General features: G+C 52.7%; 1 protein-coding gene across 1 annotated transcript in view; it reads left to right on the top strand.

The window, feature by feature from the left end:
- Positions 1-15338, top strand: part of LOC113199021 (E3 ubiquitin-protein ligase RNF213-like) — a 100771-nt gene that overhangs the window by 52038 nt on the left and 33395 nt on the right. Inside the window, exons 25-35 of the mRNA XM_077792174.1 lie at positions 1269-2421; positions 3316-3509; positions 3717-3872; positions 4525-8133; positions 9730-9866; positions 10399-10494; positions 11418-11536; positions 12270-12389; positions 12821-12948; positions 13360-13504; positions 13789-13927. Coding sequence (XP_077648300.1) covers positions 1269-2421; positions 3316-3509; positions 3717-3872; positions 4525-8133; positions 9730-9866; positions 10399-10494; positions 11418-11536; positions 12270-12389; positions 12821-12948; positions 13360-13504; positions 13789-13927 — 5996 coding nt within the window. The remainder of the gene's footprint in view (positions 1-1268; positions 2422-3315; positions 3510-3716; positions 3873-4524; positions 8134-9729; positions 9867-10398; positions 10495-11417; positions 11537-12269; positions 12390-12820; positions 12949-13359; positions 13505-13788; positions 13928-15338) is intronic.

The raw sequence follows: 15338 nt of genomic DNA on the forward strand, positions 1-15338 counted from the left end.
CAATCCCCGGTAGCAACCCCCCCAAAAAAAATAAAACAAAAAAACCCTAAAATAATTGTCGACATAGGTTGTTGGTTTTTGTAATAGTCTCTCTCTTTCTCTCTCTCCCTCTCTCCCCCTTCTCCCTCTCTCTCTCTCTCTCTCTCTCTCTCTTCCCCCTTCTCCCTCCCTCTCTCTCTCTCTCTCCCCCTTCTCCCTCTCTCTCTCTCTCTCTTTCTCTCTCTCCCTCTCTCCCCCTTCTCCCTCCCTCTCTCTCTCTCTCTTTCTCTCTCTCTCTCTCCCCCTTCTCCCTCTCTCTCTCTCTCCCCCTTCTCCCTCTCTCTCTCTCTCTCTCTTTCTCTCTCTCTCTCTCCCCCTTCTCCCTCTCTCTCTCTCTCTCTTTCTCTCTCTCCCTCTCTCCCCCTTCTCCCTCCCTCTCTCTCTCTCTCTCTTTTTCTCTCTCTCCCTCCCTCCCCCTTCTCCCTCCCTCCCTCTCTCTCTCTCTCTCCCCCTTCTCCCTCTCTCTCTCTCTCTCTTTCTCTCTCTCCCTCTCTCCCCCTTCTCCCTCCCTCTCTCTCTCTCTCTTTCTCTCTCTCCCTCTCTCCCCCTTCTCCCTCCCTCTCTCTCTCTCTCTTTCTCTCTCTCTCTCTCCCCCTTCTCCCTCTCTCTCTCTCTCCCCCTTCTCCCTCTCTCTCTCTCTCTCTCTCTTTCTCTCTCTCTCTCTCCCCCTTCTCCCTCTCTCTCTCTCTCTCTCTTTCTCTCTCTCCCTCTCTCCCCCTTCTCCCTCCCTCTCTCTCTCTCTCTCTTTTTCTCTCTCTCCCTCCCTCCCCCTTCTCCCTCCCTCTCTCTCTCTCTCTCTCCCCCTTCTCCCTCCCTCTCTCTCTCTCTCTCTCTTTTCTCTCTCTCCCTCTCTCCCCCTTCTCCCCCCCCTCTCTCTCCCCTTCTCCCCCCGCTCTCTCTCCTGTTATAGGTTCTTTCCTTACAGTTTATTTGCACTTCACAATTGACATTTTTTCCTCCAGTGCAGCCATAGAGCCAGATCCTGGCACATACTAGGCAAGTGCTCTACCACTGAGCACAGTCCAGCCCACATCAACATTCTTATCTGCCTGCCACCTGATCTCTTCCTGAAGGTGGCTGCCCTCTCCCTAGGCTTTTCGTGTTTCCCAGCGACCCTGTAGGAGGAGTGAACCCAAGCCCCTTGACTTGGAACCCGTGTGTGTCTAGATTAGCATGTCCCCCTGCAGTAGCTCACTATGACATCTGCCTTATGCCCTTGTTTCCCCCAGTTATTCTGCCATGTGCAGCGGCTCATGCAAGCCTTCCTGAACCTGTACTCTGCGGGAAACATGCTGTTCCGGACCTGGACTGCCAAGGTCTACTGCTGCCCCAGGAACGGCGTCTCCATCCACATGGACTTCCACTTGGAGTTGGTGCGCCAGCTGACAGAGAGTGGGGACGTCACCCGGCTCCTGGAAGCCCTCTGCAGGCAGATGGAGCGCTTCCTGGATGACTGGAAGGAGCTGGTGAGCAGAAAGCGCAGAGAGCACTTCTACCTCAACTTCTACACGGCCGAGCAGCTGGTCCTCCTGAGCACCGAGCTCAGGAAGCAGAGTCCCAGCGCAGCTACCCTCATGATGCTGTCCTTCATCAAAGACAACTGCACCCCAGCTGACGTCTTAAGGGCCACCGAGGGGTTCAGTGAGGCCCCCAGACACCGCGTGAGGACAGTGATGGAAAAGTTACCTCCGTTGCAGTCCTCTGAGATCAGCCTGGTGACCAAGCTGAGGGCCATCATGGAGCAGTCGCTGGAGAGCATGAGTGTCTTTCTGCCTGGCTGCCTGGACCTGGAGGCCCTGGGCCATTGTCTGGCTCGCCTGGCCAGGATGGGCAGGCCTCCTGTGGAGCGGTCTCTCCCCATGGGCCTGCAGGCTGGCCAGCCCAACCTGGTCTTGTGTGGCCACTCTGAGGTGCTGTTGGCTGCCCTGGCCATCTACATGCAGGCCCCAGGCCAGCCCCTGCCCACCTTCGATGAGGTGCTACTCTGCACCCCAGGGACCACATTTGAGGAGGTGGCCCTGTTCCTGCACCGATGCCTGGCCCCGGTTTCCCAGGGGCACAAGGTCTACAGCCTGCTGTTTGCAGACCAGCTGAGCTACGAGGTGGCCTGCCAGGCAGAGGCCCTCTTCCGCAGCCTGTGCACGCAGTGTCCCCGGGAGGACTACCAGCTGGTGCTGGTCTGCGATGCGGCACGGGAATGCTGCTACCTGCCCTCAGCCTTCAGCCAGCATAAAGTCCATCTCATCCCCCAGGCGCCCCTCCATGCCATCCAGGACTACCTGGCACGTCACTACCAGGTCCCAGCACAGACCCTGTCGGCGGCAGCTGTGTTCAGAGACCGGATGTGTGTGGGGTTCGTGGCCTCAGAGAGAGCCGGAGTTGGTAATGAGAGCGCTGGGGTGGGCAGGCAGTCTCTCAGGGCTTCTCAATGACCCCCGCCTCTGCAGCAGTGGGCACCTCAGATGACACCCCTCTGCAGGTGGGAAAGTGAGTCTCAGGAGGGTCTGACTCCCAGCAGTCAGTGCTTCCTCTGGAAGGGGCCCCCTTTCCACCCAGGCTGCAGTTCCCGGGAGCCCAGCTCCTCCTTGGATGGACTTCTCTGCAGGTCACTTTTTTCTTGTGTAAACCCTTGACCTCTTCTGGGTCACATTGGTGTGATCAGAGGAGGCACAGCTGCTCTGGCTCCAGGAGAAGAGTGCTTCGCACCCTCCCTTCAGTCACTGTCACGTGTCCTTGATAAGAGGTGGTGACTTCCATTCTGTTGATTCATCCCGTGAGCATCCCTGTGCCCTGTCAGGACAAAACCTGCCCTCCCTCCCTGCTCGGGACATGCTCTGCTTTTACTTTATTTCACTCCCACTGCCGTCATCATGGAGAATGCCAGGATGCTGAGTGGGTGACAGCTGGGGACTCTGGCTTCATGGTGGAGTTGTGCTCCAATCTGATGTTCCATTGCATCAGTTTTGATTTTTACATAGAGAAGTAACTGTTTTTTTTTAAATGGGGATTTGCCCCAGGGGTGCCCTATCACTGAGCCATATCCTCAGCCTTTTTTATTTTTTATTTTGAGACATGGTCTCACTAAGTTGTTTAGGGCCTCACTAAGTTGCTGAGGCTGGCCTTGAATTTGCAATCTTCCTGCCTCAGCCTCCCAAGCTCCTGGGATTACAAGCGTATGCCACTGCTCTTGCCTAAGAAGTAACTTCTCATCTCTCTGGATTCTGTTCCTCTTGGTCCATGGGCTTGGGATCTCATTTCCTTATTTTAACATTACAGGGAAGTCTCTCTATGTGAAGAGATTGCATGAAAAACTGAAGAAGAACTTAAACAGTGAAAAGGTGCCTTTAAAGATTGTTCGGTTGACTGACACTCAGGTGGATGAGGGCCGCATCCTGGGCTCCCTCCTGTCTTTCTGGGATGCTCAGTTTCGGAAAACGCCTATGATATTCCACTTTGATGTGACTGCTTCGGTAAGTGCCTATATGGCAGCTGAATGGCCACATCAGAAGGTGTAATTCCAAGGGCCCCACTTGCTTCTCCCTGTATGAAGAGTCCCTTCTTTTTACACCTACCTGTGGTCAGTACCCTTCTCTTCAGGAACAAGACAGGAGGGTCCTGGGAGTTGAAAGAAATGGTTGGCATTTGTGTATTTTCAACCCACGCTTCTCTGTCTTTAGGTAGAGACTGGAACTTGGGTTTTTCTTTTCAAACTCCTCATTTTACAATACCTAATGGATATAAGTGGGAAAATGTGGCTTCGGAACCCATGCCATTTATATATCATTGAAATCCCCGTAGGAAATTCAGTACTGCCAAAGAGGTCTTCAAAGCTGGTAAGCACACAGGGCATTTGCAGGTGATCACAGCACACCTTTGCTGCTGTGGCCTGTGGCCTGAGTTGACACATCTTAATTGTTTCCCACTTTCATGTTCAGGGAGCAGTGAGTATGTGTAAGGCGAAATGCATGCTTAGACTTAGATCTTAATGATGTCTGGAATGAGAATGCTCTCATATTTATTGATTGGCAGCGTCTTGCATTTGTCTGGATCTGTCAGACCCATGCTGTGTCTGGGTTGAGTCTCACCCGTGCTGAGTGTTCAGGAGATTCCTCTGTTGAGGGCCATTGTCTCTTTTACTGCCAGTGAAGATCGCAGGGCAACTTTGCACATAGAAAGCCATTAGCTGGTGGGAGTTCTATGGTCGCACATGTGTTCGTGCTTGGAGGAGAGATCAGCCACAGGAGGCTGGGTTGGAAATGGATTCCTGGTTAATAATACAGCTGCTGTAGTTGAGCTTCTTTAATACTCTAAGGTGCAGATGCCAGCCTCTGTGAATAAGAGGCTGCAGAATGCAAACAATCACTGTGTATTTAAGTGTTTGTTTTCATAAAGGCAGATCCTGAGAAGATGGCGTGGAGGGTTAATATATATGGGCATCTTTCAGGAAATCAAGTTCTAACTTCTATTTATGTCTCTCCTTTGCAGAATCCACATGCTCCCCAGTTCAGTTTTCTTGACATCTTCCCCAGAGTCACCTGCAGACCTCCCAAAGAAGTGATAGCCATGGAGCTGAGCCCCGAGAGAAGCTTCATAGAGCCTGGAATGGACGAGCGAGAATTCTGCAGTGCCACTTTCCAAAGACCTTACCAATATTTAAAAAGATTCCATCAAAAACAAAACCTAGACACATTTCAATACCAAGCAGGCTCTGTTGAAGGTACCCCAGGGGAGTGCATCCAGCACCTCCTCATATATTGTGGGGTCATCAACCCCTCCTGGTCAGAGCTCCAGAACTTTGCTCGGTTCCTCAACTCTCAGCTCAAGGACTGTGAAGCCTGTATGTTCTGTAATACAGGGTTTACTGGATTTACACTTCCAGGCTTCAAGAATTTTGTGGTCACCTTCATGATCTTCATGGCAAGAGACTTTGCCACACCGACGCTTCATATGTCTGACCAGAGCCCAGGGAAGCACATGGTCACCATGGATGGGGTTGATGAGGAAGAGCTTGCCCCCTTCACTCTCCGGAGGAGGTGGGAGTCAGAGCCTCACCCCTATGTGTTCTTCAATGGTGACCGCGAGACCATGACATTCATAGGCTTCCATCTTCGGCTCAATGAGAATGGCAGCGTTGACGCCATCAACCATCTCAATGGGAAGATAATCAAGAAAGATGTCATGACAGAAGAACTGTACAAGGGGCTGTTGCTTCAGAGGGTGCCCTTCAATGTTGACTTTGATAACCTGCCCAGACACGAGAAGCTCTTGAGACTCTGCCGGCCACTAGGGATTCCTCAGGCCCTTGATCCCGATGAAACATACGAGCTTACCACAGACAACATGCTCAAGATCCTGGCCATTGAGATGCGATTCCGCTGTGGGATCCCAGTTATCATCATGGGAGAAACAGGCTGTGGGAAAACCAGGCTCATTAAATTCCTTAGTGATCTGCGGCGTTGTGGTGCCCAGGCTGAGACCATGAAGTTGGTCAAGGTTCATGGAGGAACAACCACAGCCATGATCCACTCCAAAGTCTTGGAGGCTGAGAAAACTGCCTTATATAATAAAGACCAACACCAGTTGGACACCATCTTGTTCTTTGATGAAGCCAACACAACAGAAGCCATAAGCTGTATTAAGGAAGTCTTGTGTGACCAGACCGTGGATGGCCAGCCCCTGGAGGAGGACTCAGGCTTGCACATCATAGCTGCCTGCAACCCTTACAGGAAGCACTCCCGGGAGACCATCTGCCGTTTGGAGTCGGCTGGTTTGGGGTACAGGGTCAGTGCCGAGGAGACGGCAGACAGGCTGGGCTCCATCCCCCTCAGGCAGCTGGTGTACCGGGTCCACGCCCTGCCCCCGAGTCTGATTCCTCTGGTGTGGGACTTCGGGCAGCTGAATGACACTTCAGAAAAGCTCTACATCCAGCAGATTGTGCAGAGACTGGTGGACCACGTCAGGATCAGCGAGGGCGAGACTCGTGTGATCACGGAAGTGCTCTCTGCCTCTCAGAGGTTCATGAGGAACACTGAAAGTGAGTGCAGTTTCGTCAGCCTCCGGGATGTGGAGCGCTGTGTGAAGGTGTTCACGTGGTTTCATGGCCGCAGCGAGATGCTCTTGGTGAAGCTGAACACTTTTCTCTGTGAGTCCCGTGCCAGCAAAAATAACTTCAGGAGAGACCCCGTCCTCTGGTCCCTGGTGCTGGCAGTGGGGGTCTGTTACCACGCCTCCCTAGAGGACAAGGAGTCCTACCGCAGAGCCATTTGCAGGTATTTTCCAGAACCATATGACGATGGCAGGGTCATCCTGGATGAGATCACACACGCACAGGATCTTTTCCTGAGTGAGGTGCCTCTGAGGAAAACCATAGCCAGGAACTTGGCTCTGAAGGAGAACGTCTTCATGATGATCATCTGCATTGAGCTGAAGATACCCCTCTTCCTGGTGGGAAAGCCTGGCACCTCCAAATCTCTCGCCAAGACCATCGTGGCAGATGCCATGCAGGGCCAGGCCGCGCACTCCGCTCTCTTCCGCAGCCTGAAACAGGTCCACCTGGTGTCGTTCCAGTGTAGCCCCCATTGCACCCCACAGGGCATCATCAACACCTTCAAGCAGTGCGCTCGCTTCCAGCAGGGGAAGGACCTGCAGCAGTACGTGTCTGTGGTGGTGTTGGATGAGGTCGGCTTGGCAGAAGATTCCCCCAAAATGCCCCTGAAGGCTCTGCACCCACTGCTGGAAGATGGGGGCATTGAAGACGATCCGGCCCCCCACAAAAAAGTCGGCTTCATAGGTATTTCCAACTGGGCCCTCGACCCTGCCAAGATGAACCGGGGCATCTTTGTGTCCCGCGGCAGCCCCAGTGAGAAGGAGCTCATAGAGAGTGCCAGGGGGATCTGCTCTTCAGACAGCCTGGTGCAGGACAGGGTCCAGGGGTACTTCGCTCCCTTGGCCAAGGCCTATGAAACAGTGTGCAGCAGGCAGAACAAGGAATTCTTCGGGCTTCGCGACTACTATAGCCTCATCAAGATGGTCTTCGCCACCGCCAGAGCATCCAACAAGAAGCCTTCTCCACAGGATATTGCACAGGCAGTCCTTCGGAACTTCAGTGGCAAAGATGACATCCCCGCTTTGGACATCTTCATGGCCAGTTTACCTGAGGTCAGGTACGTAGGAGAGCTCAGGACCCTGGAGCTCATCAAGCAGAACATTTTCAGGGATATGAAGACGGTAGCAGTGGGGGAGCTGGAAGAAGCTGAATCCCGCTACTTGCTGGTGCTGACCAAAAACTACATGGCCCTGCAGATCCTGCAGCAGTTATTCTTCAGTGACGACCAGCAGCCCGAGATCATCTTTGGTTCCAGTTTTCCCCGGGACCAGGAGTACACCCAGATCTGCAGAAACATCAACCGGGTGAAGATCTGCATGGAGACGGGCAAGATGGTGGTGCTGCTGAACCTGCAGCACCTCTACGAGAGCCTGTATGACGCGCTCAACCAGTACTACGTCTACCTCGGGGGCCAGAAGTACGTGGACCTCGGGCTCGGCACCCATCGCGTCAAGTGTCGGGTCCACCCTGACTTCCATCTGATTGTCATCGAGGAGAAAAATGTGGTGTACGAGCAGTTCCCCGTGCCCCTTATTAACCGGCTGGAGAAGCACTACCTGGACCTCAGCTCGGTGCTGCAGGGGTGGCAGAAGAGCATCGTGCAGGAGCTCATGCAGTGGGCAGAGCAGTTTGCTGATGTGAAGGCCCATCAGTTCCTGGCTGGGCACAAGTACAGCCCTGCTGACGTCTTCATCGGCTACCACTCTGACGCCTGTGCCTCTGTGGTGCTGCAGGCTGTGGAGAGGCAGGGCCCCGGGGACCTGACACAGGAGCTGCATCACAGAGTATTTGAGAAGGCCAAGCTGATCCTGCTGGACTGTGCCACACCAGATGCTGTGGTGCGGCTGAGCACCTCCACACTGGGCTCATTTGCTGCACAGACCCTGTCCCGGGAATACTGGAACAAGCAGCAGCACCACTCCTTTGCAGATTTCCTCCAGGCCCAACTTCACAATGCGGACCTGGAGCACCACGCCATCTTCACAGAGGTGACTGCCCCCACAGCCTTTCCTTTTTCTTTCACCCAAGAGTCCTTGCTCTCTGGTGCCTGAAGGTCTCAACTCCGTTTAAGGCACTGTTCAGAAGGAAAACCGGTATGTCCCCTCCATGTTAGGCACAATGAGGATAAGTCCATTTTGGCCTCTCTCACCTGTTTGTGAGCAGAGCTCTCCTCTGACAGCAGCACTGGGCACAACTTCACTTCCCAGAGTGCTGGGCCCACCCGGGATAGAAGTGATTGGCCTGCTTCTCATCCTTGGACAGCCTAAGAGTGATGGACGAGGATGCCTCCCCTTCAGGTGCCCTTAGTGTCATTGGTGAAAGCTGCGCAGCCAGGTGGGGGCGTGGATCATAGGGGGTTCTCCTTAGAAGACACGGGCCTGCTGTGAGGGCTGGCTGGGTATGCGTCAGAGGCAGAGGGATCCTTGGGGCACAGGTGTTGAGTCTGAATTTGCATCTGTGCAGGAGACCAGGAAGGGACTGCTGACAGAGCTTGAAATTCAGGCTGTGAGTGCTGGGTTGTGGGGATGGGATAGGTGGAGAGACATGTGGAGGGCCTTGTGGACAGCCTTGAGCTTGGTCTTGACTGCACAGAGAGGAGCTATGAATGAAAGTGTACGTAGACATGCCCCAATGACTGGGTGATGGAAAGACAGTGGAGTCAGAGAGTGACATTGAGAGGAGGGATCTGTCAGGACGTTCTGGCATGGTGCAAACTGCAAATGGTGAGCAGGCAGCATGGCTGGGCTAATCATCAATTCCATGGAGGGTGGCAGGAGGTGGAGGACAGCCTTCCTGAGCTCACTGTCGCTTTGTGCTATCATCATGGAGACCCCAGGAAGGAACGATGGGTTTGGGAGCCAGTGGTGACCTGGATGTCTGTTGTGTGGTTGGATGTAGGAATAGGAAGCTTGTCAGTAAGGACAGGCCCAGAGAAGGGGACTAGATCCAGGTGGAGTGGCACATGCCTATAATCCCAGTGGCTTGGGAGGCTGAGGCAAGAGGATTGAGAGTTCAAAGCCAGCCTCAGCAACTTATCGAGGCCCTAAGTAACTTAGCAAGACCCTGCCTCAAAATAAAAACTAAAAGGAAGGGCTGGGTTATTGCTCAGTGGTTAGACACCCCTGCATTCAATCCCTGGTACAAAAAAAATGGGGTCTGGAGAGCTGAGGTCCTGTGTGCCTGGTGATGTGCACTATGGGGTGTGGTCCATGGCAGAGAATGGAGAACTACTGAGGGGAGGGAGCGTGGCCAGTGGCTAACTCCTGATAGCATGAAGTCAGATTACAAGAAGAAATGGCATTGTGCTGAGCCCTAAAGGATCAGGAGGCTCCCAGGTAGGGAAAAAAGCAAGAAGAGAGACATGGACATCTCAGGAGGAGATCAAGGCATCTTTTAGTCAGGGCAAGTCTTCTCTCGGCCCTCTGTCGACCCTGGGGTTCTGCTTGCCTCAGCCACTCCTTGTATAGAAAAACTGCTCTGGGTTGGGCTTCTTTCTGTCTGAGTGCCCACTGGCCCTGGGTTCTGACCCGGTGCTCTGTGCTCTTGCTTGAATTCAGCTGATGGCTTGTGTGCCCATGTTGCAGGTCACCACCTTCTCCAGACTGCTGACGAGCCATGACTGCGAGGTCCTAGCGGCGGAGGTGAAGGGCTTGGCCCCGAAGCCTGTGATCCTGTCACTGCAGCAGTTTGACACTGAGTACTCATTCCTCAAGGAAGTCCGGTGAGGCGCCCTGCCTGCCCATCACCCTTGGCCCCTGCCCTGGGAACGTGGTATCGCATGCCAGGGTGTGGTAACCACTTGTAAGGAACTCTGAGTACTATGGAGGCTCAGTGCTCAGCCTCCTCGAATGCCCCTCTGGCCCCAGTTGTAAGACAGCTGTGTCCGTCTGTCTCCTGAGCACTGTGTGGCCCTTTCCTTCTCCAGTGGATTGCATCCTCACCTTGTGGAGGGAGACCCCACCTGGACGCTGGGATCTGCATGGCCTGTGTTTCCCTTCACTTTGTGGAGTGTTGTGATCCATGTTTTTTGTTTTGTTTTGTTTTGCTTGTGCTGGGGATTGAACCCAGGGCTGCTCTACCACTGAGCCACATCCCCAGCCCTAATTTTTATTATTATTAACTCTGAGATAGGGTCTCGCTGTGTTGCTGAGGCTAGCCTGGAACTGGTGACCCTCCTACCTTAGCCTCCTGAGCTGTGGCTGCCCATGTTTTAGGACAGACCACTCACTTGGGTGATTCTCTTTTCCTTTCAGAAGCAGCTTAATGAAGACAGCCAGACGTAAAATCCTCATTGTCCAGATGGATTTTGATGATGGCACTCACAGTGCTCAGCTCATTGCGTCAGCTAAGTATGTTCTCAATAGTTTTCTAGGAAAACATAGGAAGGCAAAATCTCCCCAGGACATCCTGAAGAATTTTTTCCATGAAAACAGTGTGGAAATAAGAATGACTCTCCCTCCCAGCTCCTGACATGGGCTAGAGAAGCTAGAGAGGAAAGGATGAAGGAAAAGGCCAGTAATGGCACAGAAATTGTGGAATGCAAGATGCGTCAATAATGGAATTTTTGTAGTGTTTAGGAGAATGTGTTAAAGCTGCATTTGCAGTCATTTGCAGTCCTTTTTTGATCATTTTGATTTTGAATCACATAATTAAAATTAAAATTCAGTCTGAGATGTAGCTTGGTGGCACAGCACTTGCCTAGCATGTCTGAGGCCCTAGGTTTGATCCCCAGTACTGCCTAAAAAGAAATAAAAGAACTTATCGTGAGTTTAAGGGCAGTAAGACTATATAAATGAATTAATATTTATTGAACATTTTTGTGGTGTTCATAAATATGTTGCTTTCATAATTGTTGTGTTCTGATACCTCATGTAATTAAGAGTGACTTCTGCCCCTTTAAAGCACTGGGAGCCTACTACAAGTTAAGGCCCAGCCAGATCATATAGGGAGGTGGTCTGCGGCCACTGGGTGTGCAAGGGCCACCGTACCACACTGTACTTTCTCAAAATGGGAAGGCCAGTAAGCCCCAACCTCTGGCATGTGGGTGCCCTGAGACCTGCAGGGCGGGTGGGGATTCTGATCAGCAGTGAGAGGTAGGAAGTGATCCTGCCAATTGGAAGCCACCCTTCTCCTCTCATGAGAGATGTGGTGGCCCCTGGAAATGTGTGGAATGTGGTAAAGCCCCAACAGCTCCTGGGACACGCGGCAGCCATCTCACACCTTAGCTTTTGCTCCATTGCTTGCTTTGTTTTGATTTCTGTTTTCTCAATAGGTATTCTGCTATTAATGAAATCAACAAAATACAAGGAACTCAGGGCTGCGTCTTCTTCTATTTCATCACAAAACTGTCCCGGATGAGGAACAGAGCATCCTACGTGGGATTCCATGGAGGTAGGGCCAAAAGATGAGTGACTGTCTTTAAGTATGTCTGGGCTGCCTCTTGGGGTCCCATGCTGCCCACGTCCCTGTCAGACACCAACCCCTTCTGTCTCCGGGCTTCTCTGGGCTCACTGTTCACAGCCATTGCTCTGGGACGTGCTGCTGCTGTGTCAGCATGGCCTGGTCTACCTCAGGAGTGCACGGGACACACTCCTGCTCCCACTCTTCATTAAGCAAATGACTCAGAGATCTTCCCCTTTCACTCCAGCCCTAGTGCTGACTCCTTTGCCTGCTCCTTGGGGAAGTACTGTGTTCAAATCAGTCCATCCCTTTTTCTGTGGAAGGTCACTAGCTGGCTTATGTAAGACAATTGGTATTTTGGAAAGAGGGAAACAAGTTTAATAATTTCATAGATGGAAAGCCAAACTGTCAGCACCTTGCAGCACTTTCTGATTATGGGACAGTAAGTACGGTAAGATGCACGTAAAGAACCGTGGACAGGATCCATGGAGCCTTTGCATGTCTACATAAATCAGCCTCAACACCCATGTTGATGGTGAGTGTGCTGAGGTGATGTAGGGCGTCTGATGGGTTTTGGTGTGTTTGGGGATGTGGGCTTTGAGGTACCGATCATCACTCTGACAGTAGTGTGATTGAGCATCTGGACAGAGGTGTGCCCCTGCTCCTGACAGACAAGAAGAAAGCAGAAAGATGTGAGAAGACTCGGTGGCTTTGTTCTTCACAGGGCTGTGGCAGTCTGTGCACATTGATGACCTCCGAAGGTCCACAGTCATGGCTGTTGATGTGACTAAGCTGCAGAGTGTCACCATCAGCCAGCTGTTCCTGCCAGGAGGCAGCCCAAAGTGTGAGTTGCAAGGTGGCAGACTGCAGAGGTGGGGTGGAAAGGCAGGTGAAAGGTGCCAAGCTAGGCAGCCTCCTGTGAGGCTGGAGTCAGGGCTGCCACCTTTGAGTCACCTTTGAGTCTTGGCACCTGCCCTCAGCAGGAACTCAGAATGTGGCACTGAACTGCCTGGCTCATGGTCCACATAACCAGAGCCTTGGGAAGGCCCAGGAGCAGCACCTAGTGTATCAGCTGGTGTGCTGTGGGTCATGTGCCAGCCCTCAGCCCAGGCTGTGGGGCACCTGACTAGTGGATGACGGATGTCCCCTTAAATGGAGCTGCCACTGAAGCTTGGGACAGGAAACCCTGGTGAGGCTCAGCCTAGGCACAGACCTGGTACTACCCACCCCCTTCCTTCTCCAAGTGGTGACTTGATTTGTTCCCTTCATTTGCAGCAAAAGACAACCAGGAGGAGGTGATGGAGGCAGAGACCAGCAAGTCAGGGGAGGTGGCAGAAATGGAAACGGAAAAGGAGGGTTCTGAGGAGATGGAATGGGAGGCCGCGGACCTGCGGGGCAGTGATGTGAGTTCTCCTCTGTTCCCCTGTTGGCTGGGGTGGCTGATCTGGAGGAGCACAGGCAGCTGTGCCAGCATCAGACTGAGCCCTGCCTTCTCTCTATGCTGGAAGTGTAGGGGACTTACCAGGACAAGGTCTGCCTTTCCCTTCTTTATGAAGGCTCTTAGTTAGCTCTAGGAGCTGTCCCCCAACCACTGGCCAAATTCGTGATGTCAGCCACCACTTGCCAGTGGTCCTCTGGGGGCTGGGCAGCACACAGGGATCAGCCGGGGGAGGTCAGTAGGTCAGCTTCACCATGGAGACTGACCACTGTTGATTTGGGCAGGTGGACACCAGGCCACCTTCTCGTGTGGGTAGCGTAGCTTTCACCCACCCTGGACATGGCAGCAGCAGACGATGTGCTGTCTCCCTTGGCAGGCACAGGTCCTGGACACCACCAGACTGCTGAGGAGCTGTGTGCAAAGTGCCGTGGGGATGCTCAGGGACCAGGAGAGCTGCCCGCGCAACATGAGGAGAGTCACCATCCTCCTCAGCCTTTTGAACAGGGATAGTGTGTGCAGTGGTACGAGTCATGTCCCTGCTTCTCATCCTAGTCCAGCGGGCCCTTCCTGAGCAGTGGGAATCAGGTGGCTGAGTATGGAGATCTGCCCTTCTAGGTTCCTGTGGCTTGGCAAATGCAGCTGTCATAGCGGGAATCTCAGGACATCTCATGAATTCTGCTCTAGAGTTGGCCTGGCCAGAGGACCTGTGGCTTCCCTCTGCAGGGAACTGGTCAAGCAGCACAGCAGAGCCTCCAACTTGGTGCCCACAGGTGGACCAAATTATGTCCCTTCTGCCTTTTCACAGCCGCGTTCTTGCGGATATCTAAGATGCGCCTCTCCTTCCTTCTAAAGAAGCAAGAAGAGAACCAGCTCTGCAGTCTGAAGGAGTGGGTGGGGCGAGAGGCTGCGAACCAGGATGCGCTCCAGGAGGCCGGCACCTTCAGGTACTGTGAGCAGCGGGCAGTGCAGGGACCTGCCATGCCATCCCAGGGGAAGGAGCACACCAGGTGTTTGTTTCTCCACCTCTGCAGAGGGCAGAGCTATGTTTTTACTCCAAGAACCCAAAACAGACCTGGATGTTGGTCTTGGTGGATTGTTGGCCACCTGAATGGTGGTCATGGGGATGGTTGGCTTCCTTTCTCTGCTTTTGTGTCCTTAACTTTTTTTCATAATAGAAAACTTAAAAAAAAAAAAAAAAACTGTTCTCATAGGATGTTTGCCAGCATGTCATAAACCAAAGCCAGGTTTGCCATTCAAGGTTATTAAAATTGAGATGGTGATGTGCAGGGAAGTAACAGAAATTATCTTCCCATCCCTACAGCTTGAAGTAACAGCAAGTACAAAAATAGGACCCAGGAGTGTCATTTATTATCCGTGATCCTTTTTCTATAATACCATGACCCTTTTCTTCAGATGTGAGACAACCTTTGAGGAGCCTGTGCTATGGGGACAGGAGGGTTGCTCAGGGTCTCAGATGGAGGGTCTGAGGGTCTGAAACCACCTGTTGGCAGGATGATCTTAGGCCACTGAGGTTCTCCACGGTCCCTCCAGCTCTGCTCTTCTGACCTCCTGGCTCCAGGCCTGCTGCCCCATGTGGCCCACAGGGGGAATGTGGGCGATGGCAGAGTCCTGGGAGGCCAGGGCCCATGGGTGCTGGCTTCCTTACCACAGGAAGTTTTCTGTTTCAAGTTCTCTCTGCAGTGCTCCTTGACTTCTTTCCTAGTTACATCTTCTGAAGGAAGTTTGTGAGCCCAGAAACTGAACATGCTTTTGTCTCCCTGAATGGTCTGTCTCCCTTTCCCAGCACATGTCCAAGCCATGTCCCATTGCCCCTTTGCCACTGTTGCTCTGGCCTTGCTGGGTTTGCCAGCCTCCCTTTTCACTGCCCCATGGTCTCCACAGCACCCAGGACCAGTTTCTTCCCCGTGGTCACCAGCAACACCCAGGAACAACTGGACCTGTTTGCATGGTACCCTCAATGCTCATTTCTGAGGCTGGCAGGATGTCATGACACTTCACCAGCACTGTGTGTCTGGGACTTAATGTCACATACCCTTGGGGCTAGATAGCCAGCCTCCTTGGAGTCCTTTATGCCAGGAGTCCTCTGGTTTTTAGTTCATCATGTTATGCAGCCTGTTGCCTTCATTTTTTTTTTTTTTTGATTCTCAAGTTGTTTTAAATTTGGTCTCTTGGAGACCCTCTGCGGTGACTGTTACTCTGGAGCACTTTTCAGGGCTCTCAGCTGCTCCGGCCCAGGGCCCCTTTCACCACCTCCCCCACATCCACTGTGTGTGTTCTAGTCTGGGGTCTTAAGTCAAGGTCATTGTCCTTGCCTTATGGGATTTTTTTTTTTTT

This window comes from Urocitellus parryii, chromosome 13, assembly GCF_045843805.1.
Source record: "Urocitellus parryii isolate mUroPar1 chromosome 13, mUroPar1.hap1, whole genome shotgun sequence".
NCBI lineage: Eukaryota > Metazoa > Chordata > Mammalia > Rodentia > Sciuridae > Urocitellus > Urocitellus parryii.